The 14,703-nt window shown below is 46.8% G+C and overlaps 1 protein-coding gene across 1 annotated transcript in view; it reads right to left on the bottom strand.

The window, feature by feature from the left end:
• The window catches only part of pkn1a (protein kinase N1a), a 176,893-nt gene extending 167,096 nt beyond the window's left edge, over positions 1-9,797 (bottom strand). The window contains exon 1 of the mRNA XM_052042083.1: positions 9,461-9,797. Coding sequence (XP_051898043.1) covers positions 9,461-9,481 — 21 coding nt within the window. The 5' untranslated portion in view covers positions 9,482-9,797. The remainder of the gene's footprint in view (positions 1-9,460) is intronic.
• Positions 9,798-14,703: the final 4,906 nt, after the last annotated feature.

Raw genomic sequence — 14,703 nt, 5'->3', positions numbered from 1 at the left:
CCTCTGGTCTAGGGAAAAAAGTCCTAGCCTATCCAGCCTATCCTTATAACTCAAGCCCACCAGTCCCGGTAACGTCCTCATAAATCTTTTTTGCACCCTATCCGGTTGCAAGTCATTAATTTTTGTAACCAGGTGTGTTTCGGTTTTGAACACAACATGGTTATTTTTAGTTCTATAAATCTGAAATTTCTCAAGGCAATGCATTTTAGCCTCAAATAATCATAATCTGGAAGTTTAAACTGTCTGGAGATTTCTCAGTTGAAAAACAAATCCTCCATGTACACAAAACTCCCAGGGTCACCTTGTTTGGCTTCTCAGCTGCTGTTGCCTCACTTAGCGTCTTCTCCCTTGGAGTAAAATAAACCCTTTCCTAATGTGTGACAGAAACAATGGAGCTCTTTGACGTGGGTTTCATTCTGACCTTGAAAAATGTGTGGTCGCCAAAGCACAAGACAGTCCTTTAAGCACATTGTTTGCACTTGTTACTTAAGTGGTCTCATGACACACAGCCCAAAGAAATAATAAAGCTAATGATAACTTGGGAACATAAATATCCAAAGTAAGCATTGTTACTGTGGACATCGTTGTACAGCTAACGTTACAGGTTTAAAGCAGATCAGAAGGAAAGCTCAGATGAAGTTTAACTATTAAACCATTTTTGTAAAGATTGGAGTCCAAATGCATTCATTTCCAAATGGATTAATTTCCAAGAACCTGAATCTCAGAAGCACAATCCAGTAATGAACAGGCAGGTCTGCACACCTGGTGAACATCTGCCGCACAAGTGGCCTCTCGTACAGGATTAGAGCCCTATGGCTGAAGGAACCTTTTGATAGCTGACATCTATTCCAATCTACTTGGTATTTGATGAGCCAACTAGCCAGTAGATATCAGCAGATTATTTAAAAAAGGGAATCAGGAGTTCCAGGGTCATGCAGTGGTACAGCACAGAAGTGGGACCTTTGGCCCAGCACGTCCATGCCAACCTACATAAAGCCCATTTGCCTACATTAGGTCTGTATCCTTCTATGCCTTGCCTATTTAAGTGCCTGTCTAAATGCCTCTTAAATATAGTAAATGCATCTGATTTCACCACCTCCTCTGACAGCACATTCCAGATATCAACTATCCTGAACACCCCCAAGCCTTTCCACTATCTACACGCATATCAGGAGTGTTGGAACCTATCACCTGGACTCACCTCTCCCCTGCCTGCGTGTACTCCTCCCCCTCCCCCCACCGTCTTATTCTGGCTTCTGCCCTCTTGCTTTCCAGTTCTGATGAAGGGTCTCAGCCCGAAACATTGACCATTTTCCCTCCATGAATGCTGCCTGACTTGCTGAGTTCCTCCAGCAATTTTTGTGTATTGCTGTTAGAACCGGAATATTATTCTCACGTGTAACTGAGATACAGTAAAAAAAACTTGTCTTGCATGCCATTCCTACAGATCAATTCATTACACAGTGCATTGAGGTAAAACAAAAACAGAATGTAAAATAAAGTGTTAGTTACAGAGAAAGCGCAGCACAGGCAGACAATAAGGTGCAAGGTCATAATGAGGTAGATTGTGAGGTCAAGAGTCCATCTTATTATACTAGGGAACTGTTCAATAGTCTTAGAACAGCAGGATAGAAGCTGTCCTTGAGCCTGGTGGGATGTGCTTTCAGGCTTTTGTATCTTCTCCTCTTGCCTATGCAAGTGCAGCTCTAACAACCACCGGGAAGCTTTACAATATCCAAACAAAAAGCCAGATGTATGATTGGAACATTCCTTCCTTCCACCACCAGTAGACCACTGCTCAATGTGTACCATTTACAAACACTTTGCAGAAGGAGCAGATGCAAGGAAACATAATCAACTACAGGTTCCCCTCCAAGTCCCACACTACCCTGACTTGGAAGTATATCACCATTCCTTCATTGTCCTGGATCTGAATCCTGCATCTCACTATCCAACAACATTGTGGGAGTCCTTCCACACGAAAGTTTGCAGCAGGTCGAGACCCACACCTCAAATGATATAAAATAAACAAACAAAGGTATGTGGTGGGATTAGAGCAAAGGACAGTTGAAGTGCAAGAAATCCAAACCAGAGCAATGAAAACTGAGATGTGTACGTTCAAGGAACCTGAAGGCTTCACCTCTGAACTGGAAAAGTCCTAGATAAATAAGGTGACTGCTCTGTGGAGCACTTGCGTTCAGTCCATGGAAGTGACCCTGAGTTTCCAGTTACCTGTCACTTTAATTCTGTTCCAATCCCACACTGTGGCCTCCTGCACTATTATCATGAGCACCAATATAAGCCTGAGAAACAACAGTTCACCTCGAGTCTGGGCATGCTGCAATCTTCTGGACTTGGTATCAAATTCAAACATTTCAGGTAATGTGCTCTCTCTGCATTGGAATTGGCAGTTCTGCTGTAGGCTAACTGTAATATTTTCTCAGTTTTTCTTTTTCTGCTAAATTACCTGATCTGCTGGCCATTTCCTGGATCTCACATCTCTAATTCACAACTTCTACCAGTCCCTTTTGTTTGTTTCCTCTCTCTAACTGGCCTCATTTACTTACCAACTAAATGGTTTCATCAAGAGCACATTGCCACAGCAATCCTGGCATCACCTGATCACAAATATTCCCCCTGTCCTATCCATTCCTTTCCCACCCCTCTGCAACTTAAAACCAACAGGTTCTCTCTTTCCCAGTTCTCACACAGGATTTCTGACCTGAAGCATTAACTATGTTTCTTTTTCCAAAATGCTGAACATTTCCAGCATTTTATGTTTTTATTTCAGTTTTCTTGCTTTTGCCATTTTTTTTATCTTCAGGACCCTGGAGGGCTTGATAGGGTAGAAGCAATGTTGATGTTTCCCTGGCTGGTATCTCCATACTCAAAATAAAGGGTCATTCTCATTCTTCACCCAGAGGGTACCTTTAACCAACTGGTCTGTGGAGACTCAGCCCCTATATCAGGTAACAAACAACAGATTTTTGGGTGTTAAGGGGATCAAGGGTTAGTTTAGAAAGTAACACTCAAGATAAGTTATGATTTGACCGAAGGGAAAGTACACAGTTAATGGCAAGACCCTAAACAGCATTGATGTACAGAGGGATCTTGGGGTCCAAGTCCATAGCTCCCTGAAAATGGCCGCACAAGTCAATAGGGTGGTAAAGGTGGTGTTTGGCATTCTTGCCGTTATTAGTCGAGGCATTGAGTTCAAGAGTCAGGAAGTTATTTTGCAGTTTTATGAAACTCTGGTTAAGCTGCTTCTGGAATATTGAATTCAGTTCTGGCCGCCCCATTATAGGAAGGATGTAGAGGCTTTGTAGCGGGTACAGAAGAGGTTTACCAGGATGCTGCCTGGCTTAGAGGGCATGTGCTATAAGGAGAGGTTGGACAAACTTCGGTTGTTTTCTTTAGAGCGGCGAAAGCTGAGGGGAGATTTGATAGAAGTTTAGGCATAGATAGACAGCCGGTATTTTTTCCCAGGGTCTAAGTGTCTCATACTAGAGACCATGCATTTAAGGTGAGAGGGGAAAGTTCAAAGGAGACAGGCAGGGCAAGTTTTTTATTTTACAGAGAGTGGTGGGTGCCTGGAATGTGCTGGTAGTGGAGGCAGATACGATAGAGACTCTTAGATGGGCACATGAATGTGCAGAGAATGGAGGGATATGGACCGTGTGCAGGCAGAAGGAATTAGGTGTCATTAGCTTAATTAGTTCGGCACAACATCGTGGACCGAAGGGCCTGTTCCTGTGCTGTACTGTTCTACGTTCTGTCAATGATGGAGCAGACGTGAGGAGCCAAATGGTCTTCTCCTGCTTCTGTTTCTAATGCTCTTTTCCACCGTTAACCATTCAAGCACCAAGTATAGGCCTTCCCAGGTTACAAGCGCAGGACTTACGGACACCTATACAAACGCACACACTAACTTATCAATTTTCAACTTTACAAAAATTTTCTGATGAATTATTAAACAACTTTTGAAACAAGTTAAGCTTCCATAACTTTATAACAGAGCTTCACAGGTGAGTGCGAAGGGAATCTGGTGATTTGGGGTGAAGCAGTGCAGTCACAGCCTGACCGTGCAGACATATGCTGCCGAGGTAGAGGTGATACTTTCGGCAGGAATTAGTAGCTTGAGCCGTTGCGCCGGGTGGTCTGTGGTCTGCATGGAGACGGATCTTCCGGCTTCTGCAGGGCTGCCAACATCTTCCGCCAGGTGGGAACGGGGAATTTCCGTGTGCCTTCTTCCTCACTCACCATTCGCCGCCCCCCACCACCCCCCCCACCCCCACCCACCAGGAGCCACAACTATTGAGGGTTGAATCGAGCCAAGCAGGACTGGGAGTGCTGAGCAGACTCACTCGCTCAATCACCGAGTCAACGAGGCCGGCTGGCGGCTGCTCTTCCCATGTCTGCTCACTCACCTGTCACCGCTGTTTCTGTGATCCTCTCCCACACACTGTCTTTGTTCATTTCCAACTTATAAAAAAATTTAGGTTACAAATATTTCTCACGAAAGGAACCCTTTTGTAACCTGGAACTATCTATGCAGGCCATCCCCAGGTAACCAGAAGTCGATTTTGTCCGTAAATCAGAAAATACACAAAAATCACTTGATGTGACAACCATACCCCCACAGTACTGTAATGAATGACATCAAAAGTGCACAAGACTGATAAAAAAAATTACTAAAAGTGGAGAGGGAGAGGAAACTAGTTCTACCATTCATAGGAACAAACATACGTACATACATCAGACTTTTGAATTTAATATTATGGGAACTCATTCATATGTCTGGGTGACCATAAGTCTGATGTTTATAACCAGTATTCACAATGATTTTCATATTTTAGCACTTATGGTAAAATGAGCCAAGATGCTTCACAGCAATATTACAAAATATGTCATAACCACAAGGGAGAAAATGGGGTAAATCACAGTCGGAGGTAAATTTTGAGGAGGAAAGACAGGTTGGGAGACTTAGCAAGAGAAATAAGTTGTTGTTCTGCTGTATAATCACTCTAAACCACTTACCATATTTCTACAGTAACTCAAGTTTAAACATTCCCAATATAGAATGAGGAAAAATATTTAAAGTCTACGAGAAGCAATTGTGTTCATTATCTCAGGGGATTAACCGTTATCTTTAATTCCTCTGATATTTGGCACAGTCATTGTTGATCATCTAATGATTTCTCAATGATCCAGAAATACATTTTGCACCAACTCATTTCAACTGTCGTTTCTTTGTCAAGTAAACATGTGATTTAACTGACTGCATAATGAGCTGCACTGCACTTCCTGTTAGCTGAAGACTATGAAGCTACAAAACCACAAGAGAAGTACGGCTTACTATAATGTACACATACACTAAAACAACCTGTAAAAAACCTTATTAACATAGCTGAAATTAGTGTTTAAAAAATTGATTTTCAACTTTTCAAAAACTAATGTACTCTTTTCTTTATATTTATCTCTATCTAACAAGCTACAAGCAAAAGAAATATCTGCTGATAGAATCTACATCAGTGACCACAACACATCACACAACAGCATCCCCTCAGCTAAAAGTAGGAAGTTCTTCTAGCTCTGCAATACACAAGTTTCCTCTTTCTCAAACACAATATCAGTGAAACAAATCTAGTCAGTGGGAGGGAGGACAAAGAGGGAGCAGGTCAGGGGAAAAAGGGGTAGGGAGAGTGAGAGAGAGCTGCAGTAGGGATGGAGGAGGAATCAAAGAGAAACAAACTCCTTGGTTTACCGAGTCCACGCCAACCATCAAACACCCACTTACACATTTTATTCTCCCCACATTCCCATCAATACCTCCAGATTCTACCACTCACATGCATAGAAGGGGGAATTTACAGCGGCCAATTAACCACCAAATTGTTTTTGGAAAGTGGGACGAAACTGGAGAACTCCACGCCAACATCAGGGGTCATTGTGCCACCCTCACGAGAGACAAGGGCTTGAGGGGGACGAGTGGAGTTCTAGAGTGGGCACACAGAAGGGAGGACAAAGGCAGGCAGGAAGGAGGCTGGGAGAAGGGAGTCAACGTGGGGGGGGGGGAGCGGGGGGAGTCTGGGAGGAAGCTACGGAAGTAGTGAGGGAACACAAGAAAATAGGAGCAGGAGCAGCCCACTGGCCCCTCACGGCTGTCCCACTTTTCAATATCATCACGGCTAATCTACCACAGGCCTTAACTCCATCTCTGTGCTAGATCAGGATATCCCTAACTTTTCACAAATGTGTCTATCTCCACTTTAAATACTCCTATTAAGCTAGCCTTTAAAACTCTCTTGGAGTAGACGGTTTCTGAGATTCACCACAAGAAGATATTTCTAGATGGCTTGGTTTTAAAGAACCAGCCACTTATCTTGTAACTATATCCCCTCATTAATGATTCTCCCACTAGTGAAAACGTCTTGATATCTACCTTGTCAGGTCCCCTTAGGGTCTTATTTGTTTCAATACAATAACCTGTCACGTTTCCAAACTCTGAAGAGTACAGGCCCTACCTCCCTAGCTTCTTGTTAGGACGACCCTCTCATCCCAGGATTTAGCCTGCTGAATCTCCTTTGCACTATTTCTGATGCTACCATATCCTTTCTTTGGCAAGGGGACCAAAACGCCGAACTGCACTCACAGTCGTAGCCTAACATCCCCCTGTACAATGGTAACAAATGGATGCAGGGAGGAAGGAGCAGGGTGGGAGACTGGGAATGGAGGTGACGGGAGGGACGAAAGGCTGAGGCTGGGATAGAAGAAGGACTGGACGTGAGGGGGAGAAGGAACGAAGTTCTGAGGGTGGGGGCTGAGATTGGGGACGCTGGAAGGACGGACTGGAGGATGGAGGAAAACTGGAGGGGGAAGAACGGAGTGTAGGTGGGGGAGGAATGGGGGAGGGAGGAGTAAGAGGACCGGGGCAGGGGGTGGGGACGACCTGGGCACCAGGCTCTCGCTGAGAGGGTCACTGGAGAAGGGAGGAAGAGTGGGGAGGTGGGGAAGGCTTGGAGGGAAGACCTAGGGTTGCAAGAGGCAGGGGCAGGGATGGGGGTGGGGGGAGGGGGTGCAAAATTAAAGCTCAACTGCATCCGTGTGTCTATTGTGTCCACACTGGACAAAAATGGGAAAAGCCTACTACCCAGCTCTTGTACCGCAGCCTTGTTATTTGGAGCTCTTCTGGGTGCATGTGGTGACAAGATGAGGACATTTAGTGCGTCACATCCTATGCTGGCTCCTAGTATAAAATTCCCAACAATCCCAGAAGCTTGCAAATTCAATCCTCCTTCACTGAGTGCCCTTCCAATTCACCTCTGAAAGCCCTCAGTGATTGCTTCCACCATGGCATCTGTTGAGTTCCAAATCCTTACTCTCAACATTATATCTTTTTCCCATTATTGAGCAATCCAATACCAGAGGGCATGCATTTAAGGCGAGGGGGGTACATTCAGAAGAGACACGAGGGGCAAGTTTTTTTTACTCAGAGAGCGGTGGATGCCTGGAATGTGTTGCCTAGTAGGGTGGTGGAGGCAAATTCATTGGGGGCTTTTAAGACGGGCTTGGATGGGCACATGAATGAGAGGATAATGAAGGGATATGGGCATTCAGTAGGTAGGAGGGATTAGCTATGTCAGCACAACATTGTGGGCCAAAGGGCCTGTTCTGTGCTGTATGTTCTATGTTAAAAGAAACTTTTTTCTTCACTTTTGTATCACATGCCGAACTTTTTAAGCCTTTTGTCCTCCTGGCTCTTGAACCATTGAGTAAGCCAAACCCCTATTACTCCTATCTTACAGCAGCTTCTTCCTGTTCACCCTCCATCATCTCTCTTGATTTTTTGCCCCTCACTTAATAGACCCGTATAATCTTGAGAAAACAACATCAGCCAAGCCAGGGGACACAGAAGAGGCTGCAGATGTTGGGATCTGGAGCAAAAAAAAATCTGCTGGAGGAACTCAGTGGGTCAAGCAACATCTGTGGGAGGAAAGGAATTGTAGATGTTCTGGGTTGAGTTTTATCACTTAATATCACTTACACAGGATGAATTTTAGTACTATTCACTCAGAACTATGCAAGCAGGATAAAAGAGAAAATCATGGAGGGAGGGTCGAGTGTAGAAATGCATACATATTAAACACCTCACCAGCTCCCTAATAAACAGGCACTCACTGTAAAATTCCTCACTGTTTCCTGAACTGGTTCCCATATAAACACACAAATTAGGAGTAGACCACTTGGCCCATCATGCCTGCACAGACATTTAATATCATGACTGATCCAATTCCAACTTCAACTCTGCAACCCCATTAACCCAACGTGATACTTTGTCCCCTTGAGTACCCACAGTGACCTTTCAGCCTTTATCTGGTATCCAGCTACATGAGCCTGAAAAGACTCTGCTTTAACCATCTTGAGGAAGAGAGTTCTAAAAACGCAAAAACTTCAAGACAAAAAGATTTAAATCATCGCTGATTTTTAAATGCACAACTCCTTATTTAGAAACAGTGACTTGTACTTCTGAATTTTCCAAAAAAAAAGTGACTCACTGTAAAGACCCTTCCTATTCCAGTGCTGCCACTCACTGTACACTCACACAGCGTAAACATGTTACCCTCCCCGAGTGCCGGGACCCACTGTGAACAGCCTCCCTCCCCCCAGTGCCGGGACCCACTGTGAACAGCCTCCCTCCCCCAGTGCCGGGACCCACTGTGAACAGCCTCCCTCCCCCAGTGCCGGGACCCACTGTGAACAGCCTCCCTCCTCCCCCCCCCCCCCCGTGCCGGGACCCACTGTGAACAGCCCCCCCCCCCCCCCCAGTGCCGGGACCCACTGTGAACAGCCTCCCCCCCCCCCCCAGTGCCGGGACCCACTGTGAACAGCCTCCCTCCCCCAGTGCCGGGACCCACTGTGAACAGCCTCCCTCCCCCAGTGCCGGGACCCACTGTGAACAGCCTCCCTCCCCCCCCCCAGTGCCGGGACCCACTGTGAACAGCCTCCCTCCCCCAGTGCCGGGACCCACTGTGAACAGCCCCCCCCCCAGTGCCGGGACCCACTGTGAACAGCCCCCCCCCCCCCCAGTGCCGGGACCCACTGTGAACAGCCTCCCTCCCCCAGTGCCGGGACCCACTGTGAACAGCCCCCCCCCCAGTGCCGGGACCCACTGTGAACAGCCCCCCCCCCCCCCCAGTGCCGGGACCGTGTCCCTCTGACAGGTGGATCTCTTGTTGCCAATTCCACCATCACCTCCCTTCCCAGAGCCAGCGGCTGTCCCACCCCTCTCCGCCCTACTTGGCCCCGATTGGCTGTTGCTCCTGCTGCCAGCCTACGATTGGGCTAACTCCCTGCCAATCAGGGGCTGAGCGCTTCCGCCATCAGCCTGGCCCTCCAGCCGGCAGCCACAGTGGGCCGGGGACGCCGAAGCCGACCCTGGGCATCTCCTCCGCTCTCTTACCGGGATCGGCTCGCCGGCCATCCTGTGTAGAACACCGCCAAAGCCGCTGCCGTGGGCGCGAACCGACTGCAGGTGCACACGGGCCAAAAACAGCGAACAACCCGCGCTTACGCGAAGGTTCCGCTACGGCGCCTCCGCCTCAGTCAGTGCGCATGTCCAGCGGGGCTCCAGCCCGCCCCTTGCTGATTTCCATGACGACCGCGCTACGTCACGGGCCAGCCTCCCGAGCTCGAGCGCCCGCCGGTAGCCCCGCCCCCTGGTGTGAGCGCGGGAGTCCGGGCTCCCGCCATGGCGGCCGAGGGTGTGAGGGAGCGTCGTCCGGTCCTGTCAGCGGAGCAGTCGTCGGCTGCCTGGGCATTGAGCGTCTGAAGAGAAAGACCTACTTAGGAAGCGGATAGTGGTGATGAAGGCCAACGCAACAAGGGGGTGTCAAAGCCTCCCCGAGAACGGGCAACCCGCCCCAACCCAAAGCACGGAGAAGGGGAATAATAACAGAAAATGTTCAGCGGGTCGGGTCGTATCTGTGCTAGAAATAGATAATGTTGCAAGTCAACGACATTTCATAGCCTTAGACCACACTCGCAGTATTGTGTGGCAGCTCTGGTCTCCTTCCCTTAGGAAAGGTGTACTTCCATAGAGGGAGTGCAGCAGTGTTCACCAGACTGTTTCCCTTGGCCTGGAAACAGGGGCAGAGGTTCAAATTTCACCCATTTTTCAGGACAAATTTCAAGACATTTCTTCACCCAGAGACCTGTGAATCTCTGGAATTCCTACATGACAGGGCTGTGGAAGATCAGTCACTGTATTCAAAAAAGAGATCGACAGACTTTTAGCTATTAAAGGAACCAAGGGATGTGGGTACAGTGCAAGAAAGTGGTGCTGAGTTTAAAGATCAGCCATGATCTTGTTCAGTGGTTAGCAGGCATGAGGGGCTGAATAGCCTGCTCCTTGTAAGTTAAGGGGAGAGAGCAAAGCAACCTTAGAAGGCAGAGAGAACCAATCAGTCACACTTGTACAAAAGGGAGAGAGAACTAAACAACCACAAAAGGCAGGGAGGGAACCAACTGAGCTCTGGGAGAGTGAGAAAGAACCATCCGAGCTACAGAATAAAGAAAGAAACAGAGAACCAACTCAGTCTGCAGGAGAAAAGTATCCCAGCACCAGGGAGGGAAGCAACACAACCCCAAGAAACAGAGAGAACGCAGCAATCAATAAATACCAAGACCATGTGTCCCAGGCTGCTAGGAGGCCAAGGGACAAGATTGCTGGAGAACTAATATTTTCATCTTTGTTAGCTATGGGTGAAGTACAGGATGACTGAAGGAACTAGGGCTTTACTCATTGGAGAGGAGGAGGATGGGAGACATGATAGAGGTATACAAAATATTGAGAGGAATAGATAGAGTGGACAGCCAGTGCCTCTTTCCCAGGGCACCAATGCTCAAAACAAGAGGACATGGCTTTAAGGTAATGGGTGGGAAGGTCAAGGGAGATGTCAGAGGGAGGTTTTTCACCCAGAGAGTGGTTGGTGCATGGAATGCGCTGCCTGGGGTGGTGGTGGAGGCTGATACATTGGTCAAGTTCAAGAGATTGTTTAATAAGCGTATAGAGGAATTTAAGATAGAGGGTTAGATAGTCTTAGGTGTGGTTTGAGGGCCGGCACAACATGGTGGGCTGAAGGGCCTGTATTGTGCTGTATTGTTCTATGGTTCTCTATGGTAATCCCAGGAGAGGAAGGGAAGCAAAACAACCTCAGGAGAGAGTGAGAAAACCAACCCAAGGAGAGGGAGGGAAAAGCAACTGAACCCAGAGAGAAAGAGAACCAACCAACTAACCTCAGGAGAGGGAGGGAAAACCAACCAAACCCCAGGGGCGAGAGAGAGAAGGAATCTCAAAGGGAAGGGAAAACCAACCTCCGGAAAGTGAGAGGAAACAAACCCAGCCTAAAGGAAGGTGAGGACAACAACCAAGCTGGGAGAGTGGCAAACAGATAACCAACCCTGTGCCGGGGGAGGGTGTGAGAGAGAAACAACCCGGGTCCAGGGAGAATGAATAACGTGAGAAATATTAAGAGCGAGGAACTGATCTCACCCCAGGAAGTGGAGAGAGAACAGATTCAGCCCCAAGGAGGTGACTTTCTATTGAGCATTTGTAGAAGTTCAAGAGAATCCTCGTGGATGTGACAAACCTCAAAAACCTAAGGAAGTAAGTATGCTGATGCGCTTTCTTAGTCACCGAATCACTGTGGAGGGACCAGGTGAGATTGTTGGTGATATTATGCCAAATAACTTAAGGTTGTCAACCATCTCTACAGCAGCTCCGTTAATGACAGGGTGTGTTCACCCCTCTGCTTCCTTAGGTCAACAGCCAATTCTTTCATCTTGCTGACATTGGGGCTAGGTGGTTGTTATGGTGTTGAAGCTGAGCTGTAGTCAAGGAATAGCATCCTGACGAATGTATTGTTGTCAAGGTGATCCAGAGCTGAATGTAGTGCAAGGGACGTAGCATCCTCTATAGACCTACTTTTCCTGTACACAAATTGCAAGGAGACCACATTGGGAGGCTGTTGCTGATGTTAGCCATTACCAATCTTTCACAGCACTCCATTATGGTCGATGTTAGAGCTACTGGTGACACAGGACACTTGAAGCAGAGGAGGACAATAGGTGGTTGAAGATAGCAGCAAAGAGAGTGGCCAGGAGCGTTTACCTTTGTGAAAAGCAGATCTGCCACTGAGATGTAAAGGACAGAGCCAGCAGGGGATGGGGGGATGCGCCTTGGTAGAACTTTGTTTGCCAGCTCAAAATGGGTGTAAAAGGCATTGAGTTCATCTAGTAGAGATGTTGCCGGAGATCACCCCCGATTTTTGGCTTATAGCCCTGCCGCAATCGTCTGTCCTCTGCTTGATTGAATTGAGCCTCTAGCTTGTTCTGGTATTCTCTCTTGACAACCTTGACAGCTTTACAGAGATCATACTTGGCTTTCTTGTACAGTACGGGGTCACCCATCTTGAAATCTTTGAATCTGATCTTTAGTGGATCTCCCTGTTCATTCAAGGTTTCTCTGGAATGCAGTCATCAATGCATTTCTTGATGAAATTAGTGACAACTGAGGTATATTCGTTCAGGCTGTATGAAACGGTCTTGAACATGTTCTAGTCCACCGACTCAAGGCAGTTCTAAAATAGACCTTCAACCTCTTCAGACCACTGCTGTAATACTCTTCCTTGGTGCATCACATTTCAATTTCTATCTGCAGGCTGGCAGGAGCAGCACCAATAGATGATCTGACTGGCTGAAATGAGGGCGAGGGATGGAGTGAAAGATGTGCTTGAATGTGATGTAGTAGTGCTGAAGGAGCCTCCATATGGGGCAAGAAACCTGCTGGTGGTATTTGGGGGAATAAGTTCCTGGTTTGCTTGATTGAAGTCCCTGGCAATGATGAATAGGGCATCAGGGTTTGTTGTCTCAAGAGAGTGAACAGCTGAGTATAATTGACGTTTGCTTGAGGTAGTATGTAGACTGCCAACAAGATAGTAGAGATGAATTCCCTCAATAGATAAAAGGGACGGCATTTAATGAACAGGTATTCCAGGGTAGAATTCAGCTAAGACCAACACATAAATGTACCACGAAGTGTTGATCATGAAGCAGATGCTGCTGCTTTTCACCTTCCCTGAGGATATCATATGGTCTATGTGATAGATGGAGAAACCCTCAGGTTGTGTGGCAGGTGAAAAGGAGAGAGGAAGAGACCAACTGAGCCCTAGATAGTGAAAGAGAGAGTGAACCTCTTACTGGAAGAGTGAGACAGAGAGAGGGCCAACCTTGCCCCAAGGGAGGGAGACAGAGTAGCCTAGTGATGCTGCAGATAGTGCAACTTGATCATAAATCAAGCAACAGGAAATAGGTGGAGGAATGCAAAAGCACTTAGAGCCCGCATAAATTTCAAGTCTCTCTCTCACACACATAATTTTTTATCCTCTCCCATGAATGCTTCAGTTTCTTACTGCATTCCCAAAGATGTAGGTTAACTGACTACTGTAAATTACCCTGTTAGCACTGTAAAGTATTAAAAGAACCAAAGAGGAATTTAGGGACATGAGGGAGAATAGGTTATGGGGAAAGGTGGGACAAATGTGATTGTTCTCACAACTGGCATATAGTCAATGGCCTGAATGGCCTTGCTCTATGTCATAAGGAAATATATGGGAATCAGCCCAACCCCAGACAGAACCAATTGGAGTATTATGTACTGCAGTCTAGTTACCACACTATAGGAAGGATGCGATTGCACTGAAGAGGGTATAGAGGAGATGCACCAAGATGTTGAACAAGATGGAGCATTTCAGTTATGAGGAGAGACTGGATAGGCTAGGTTTGTTTTCATTGGACTAGAGGAAGTTGAGGGGGGACCTGACAGATAAGCAAAATCATCAGAGGAATAGATGGGGTAGGTAACAAGAAGCTTTTCCTCATGCCAAAGGTGTCTTTTGGTATTGGTTTATTGTCACATGTACTGAGATACAGTGAAAAGCCTTTTGCAGCCATCCAGACATCATGCCATACATAATTACTTTGAGGTAGTAGAAAGAAAACAATGCAGAATATAGCGTTACAATTACAGAGAAAGTGCAATGCAGGTAGACAAATAAAGTGCAAGGGCTACAACAAGGTAGATTGGGAGATCAAGACTTCATCCTTCAGCATATGAGAGGTCCATTCAGGACTGGGAAAGAATCTGTCCTTTAGTCTGGTGGTTTGTGCTCTCAGGCTTTTGTATCTTCTCCCTGATGGGAAAGGGGAGAAGAGAGAATGACTGGGGTGGGAGAGGTCCTTGGATTATGAGGGCTGCTTTTCTGAGTCAATAGGAAGTATAGACAGTCAACGGAGAGTAGGTTGGTTTGCGTTATGGACTGGGCTGCATTCACAACTCTGCAATTTTTTGCTGTCTTAGGCAGAGCAGTTGCTATACCAGGCTGTGATGCACCTATAAGACTTGGCAAGGGTCATCAAGGACAGGATGAATTTGTTTAGCCTTTGAGGAAGTAGAGGTGTCCATGTGGCTAGACCAGAACAAGTTGTTGATGATATTTACACCTAGCAACTTGAAGCTCTCAACCATCTCCACCTCAACACAATTGATACAGACATGGATGTGTACTCCACTCCACTTCCTGAAGTCAACAACCAGCTCCTTCATTTTGCTAATGTTGAGGGAAACATGGTTGTGTTGATGCTATG

This window comes from Pristis pectinata, chromosome 31 (genome assembly GCF_009764475.1).
Source record: "Pristis pectinata isolate sPriPec2 chromosome 31, sPriPec2.1.pri, whole genome shotgun sequence".
Classification (NCBI taxonomy): domain Eukaryota; kingdom Metazoa; phylum Chordata; class Chondrichthyes; order Rhinopristiformes; family Pristidae; genus Pristis; species Pristis pectinata.
The sequence above is the reverse complement of the archived record's forward strand: the minus strand, read 5'-3'. Positions and strand labels throughout refer to the sequence as shown.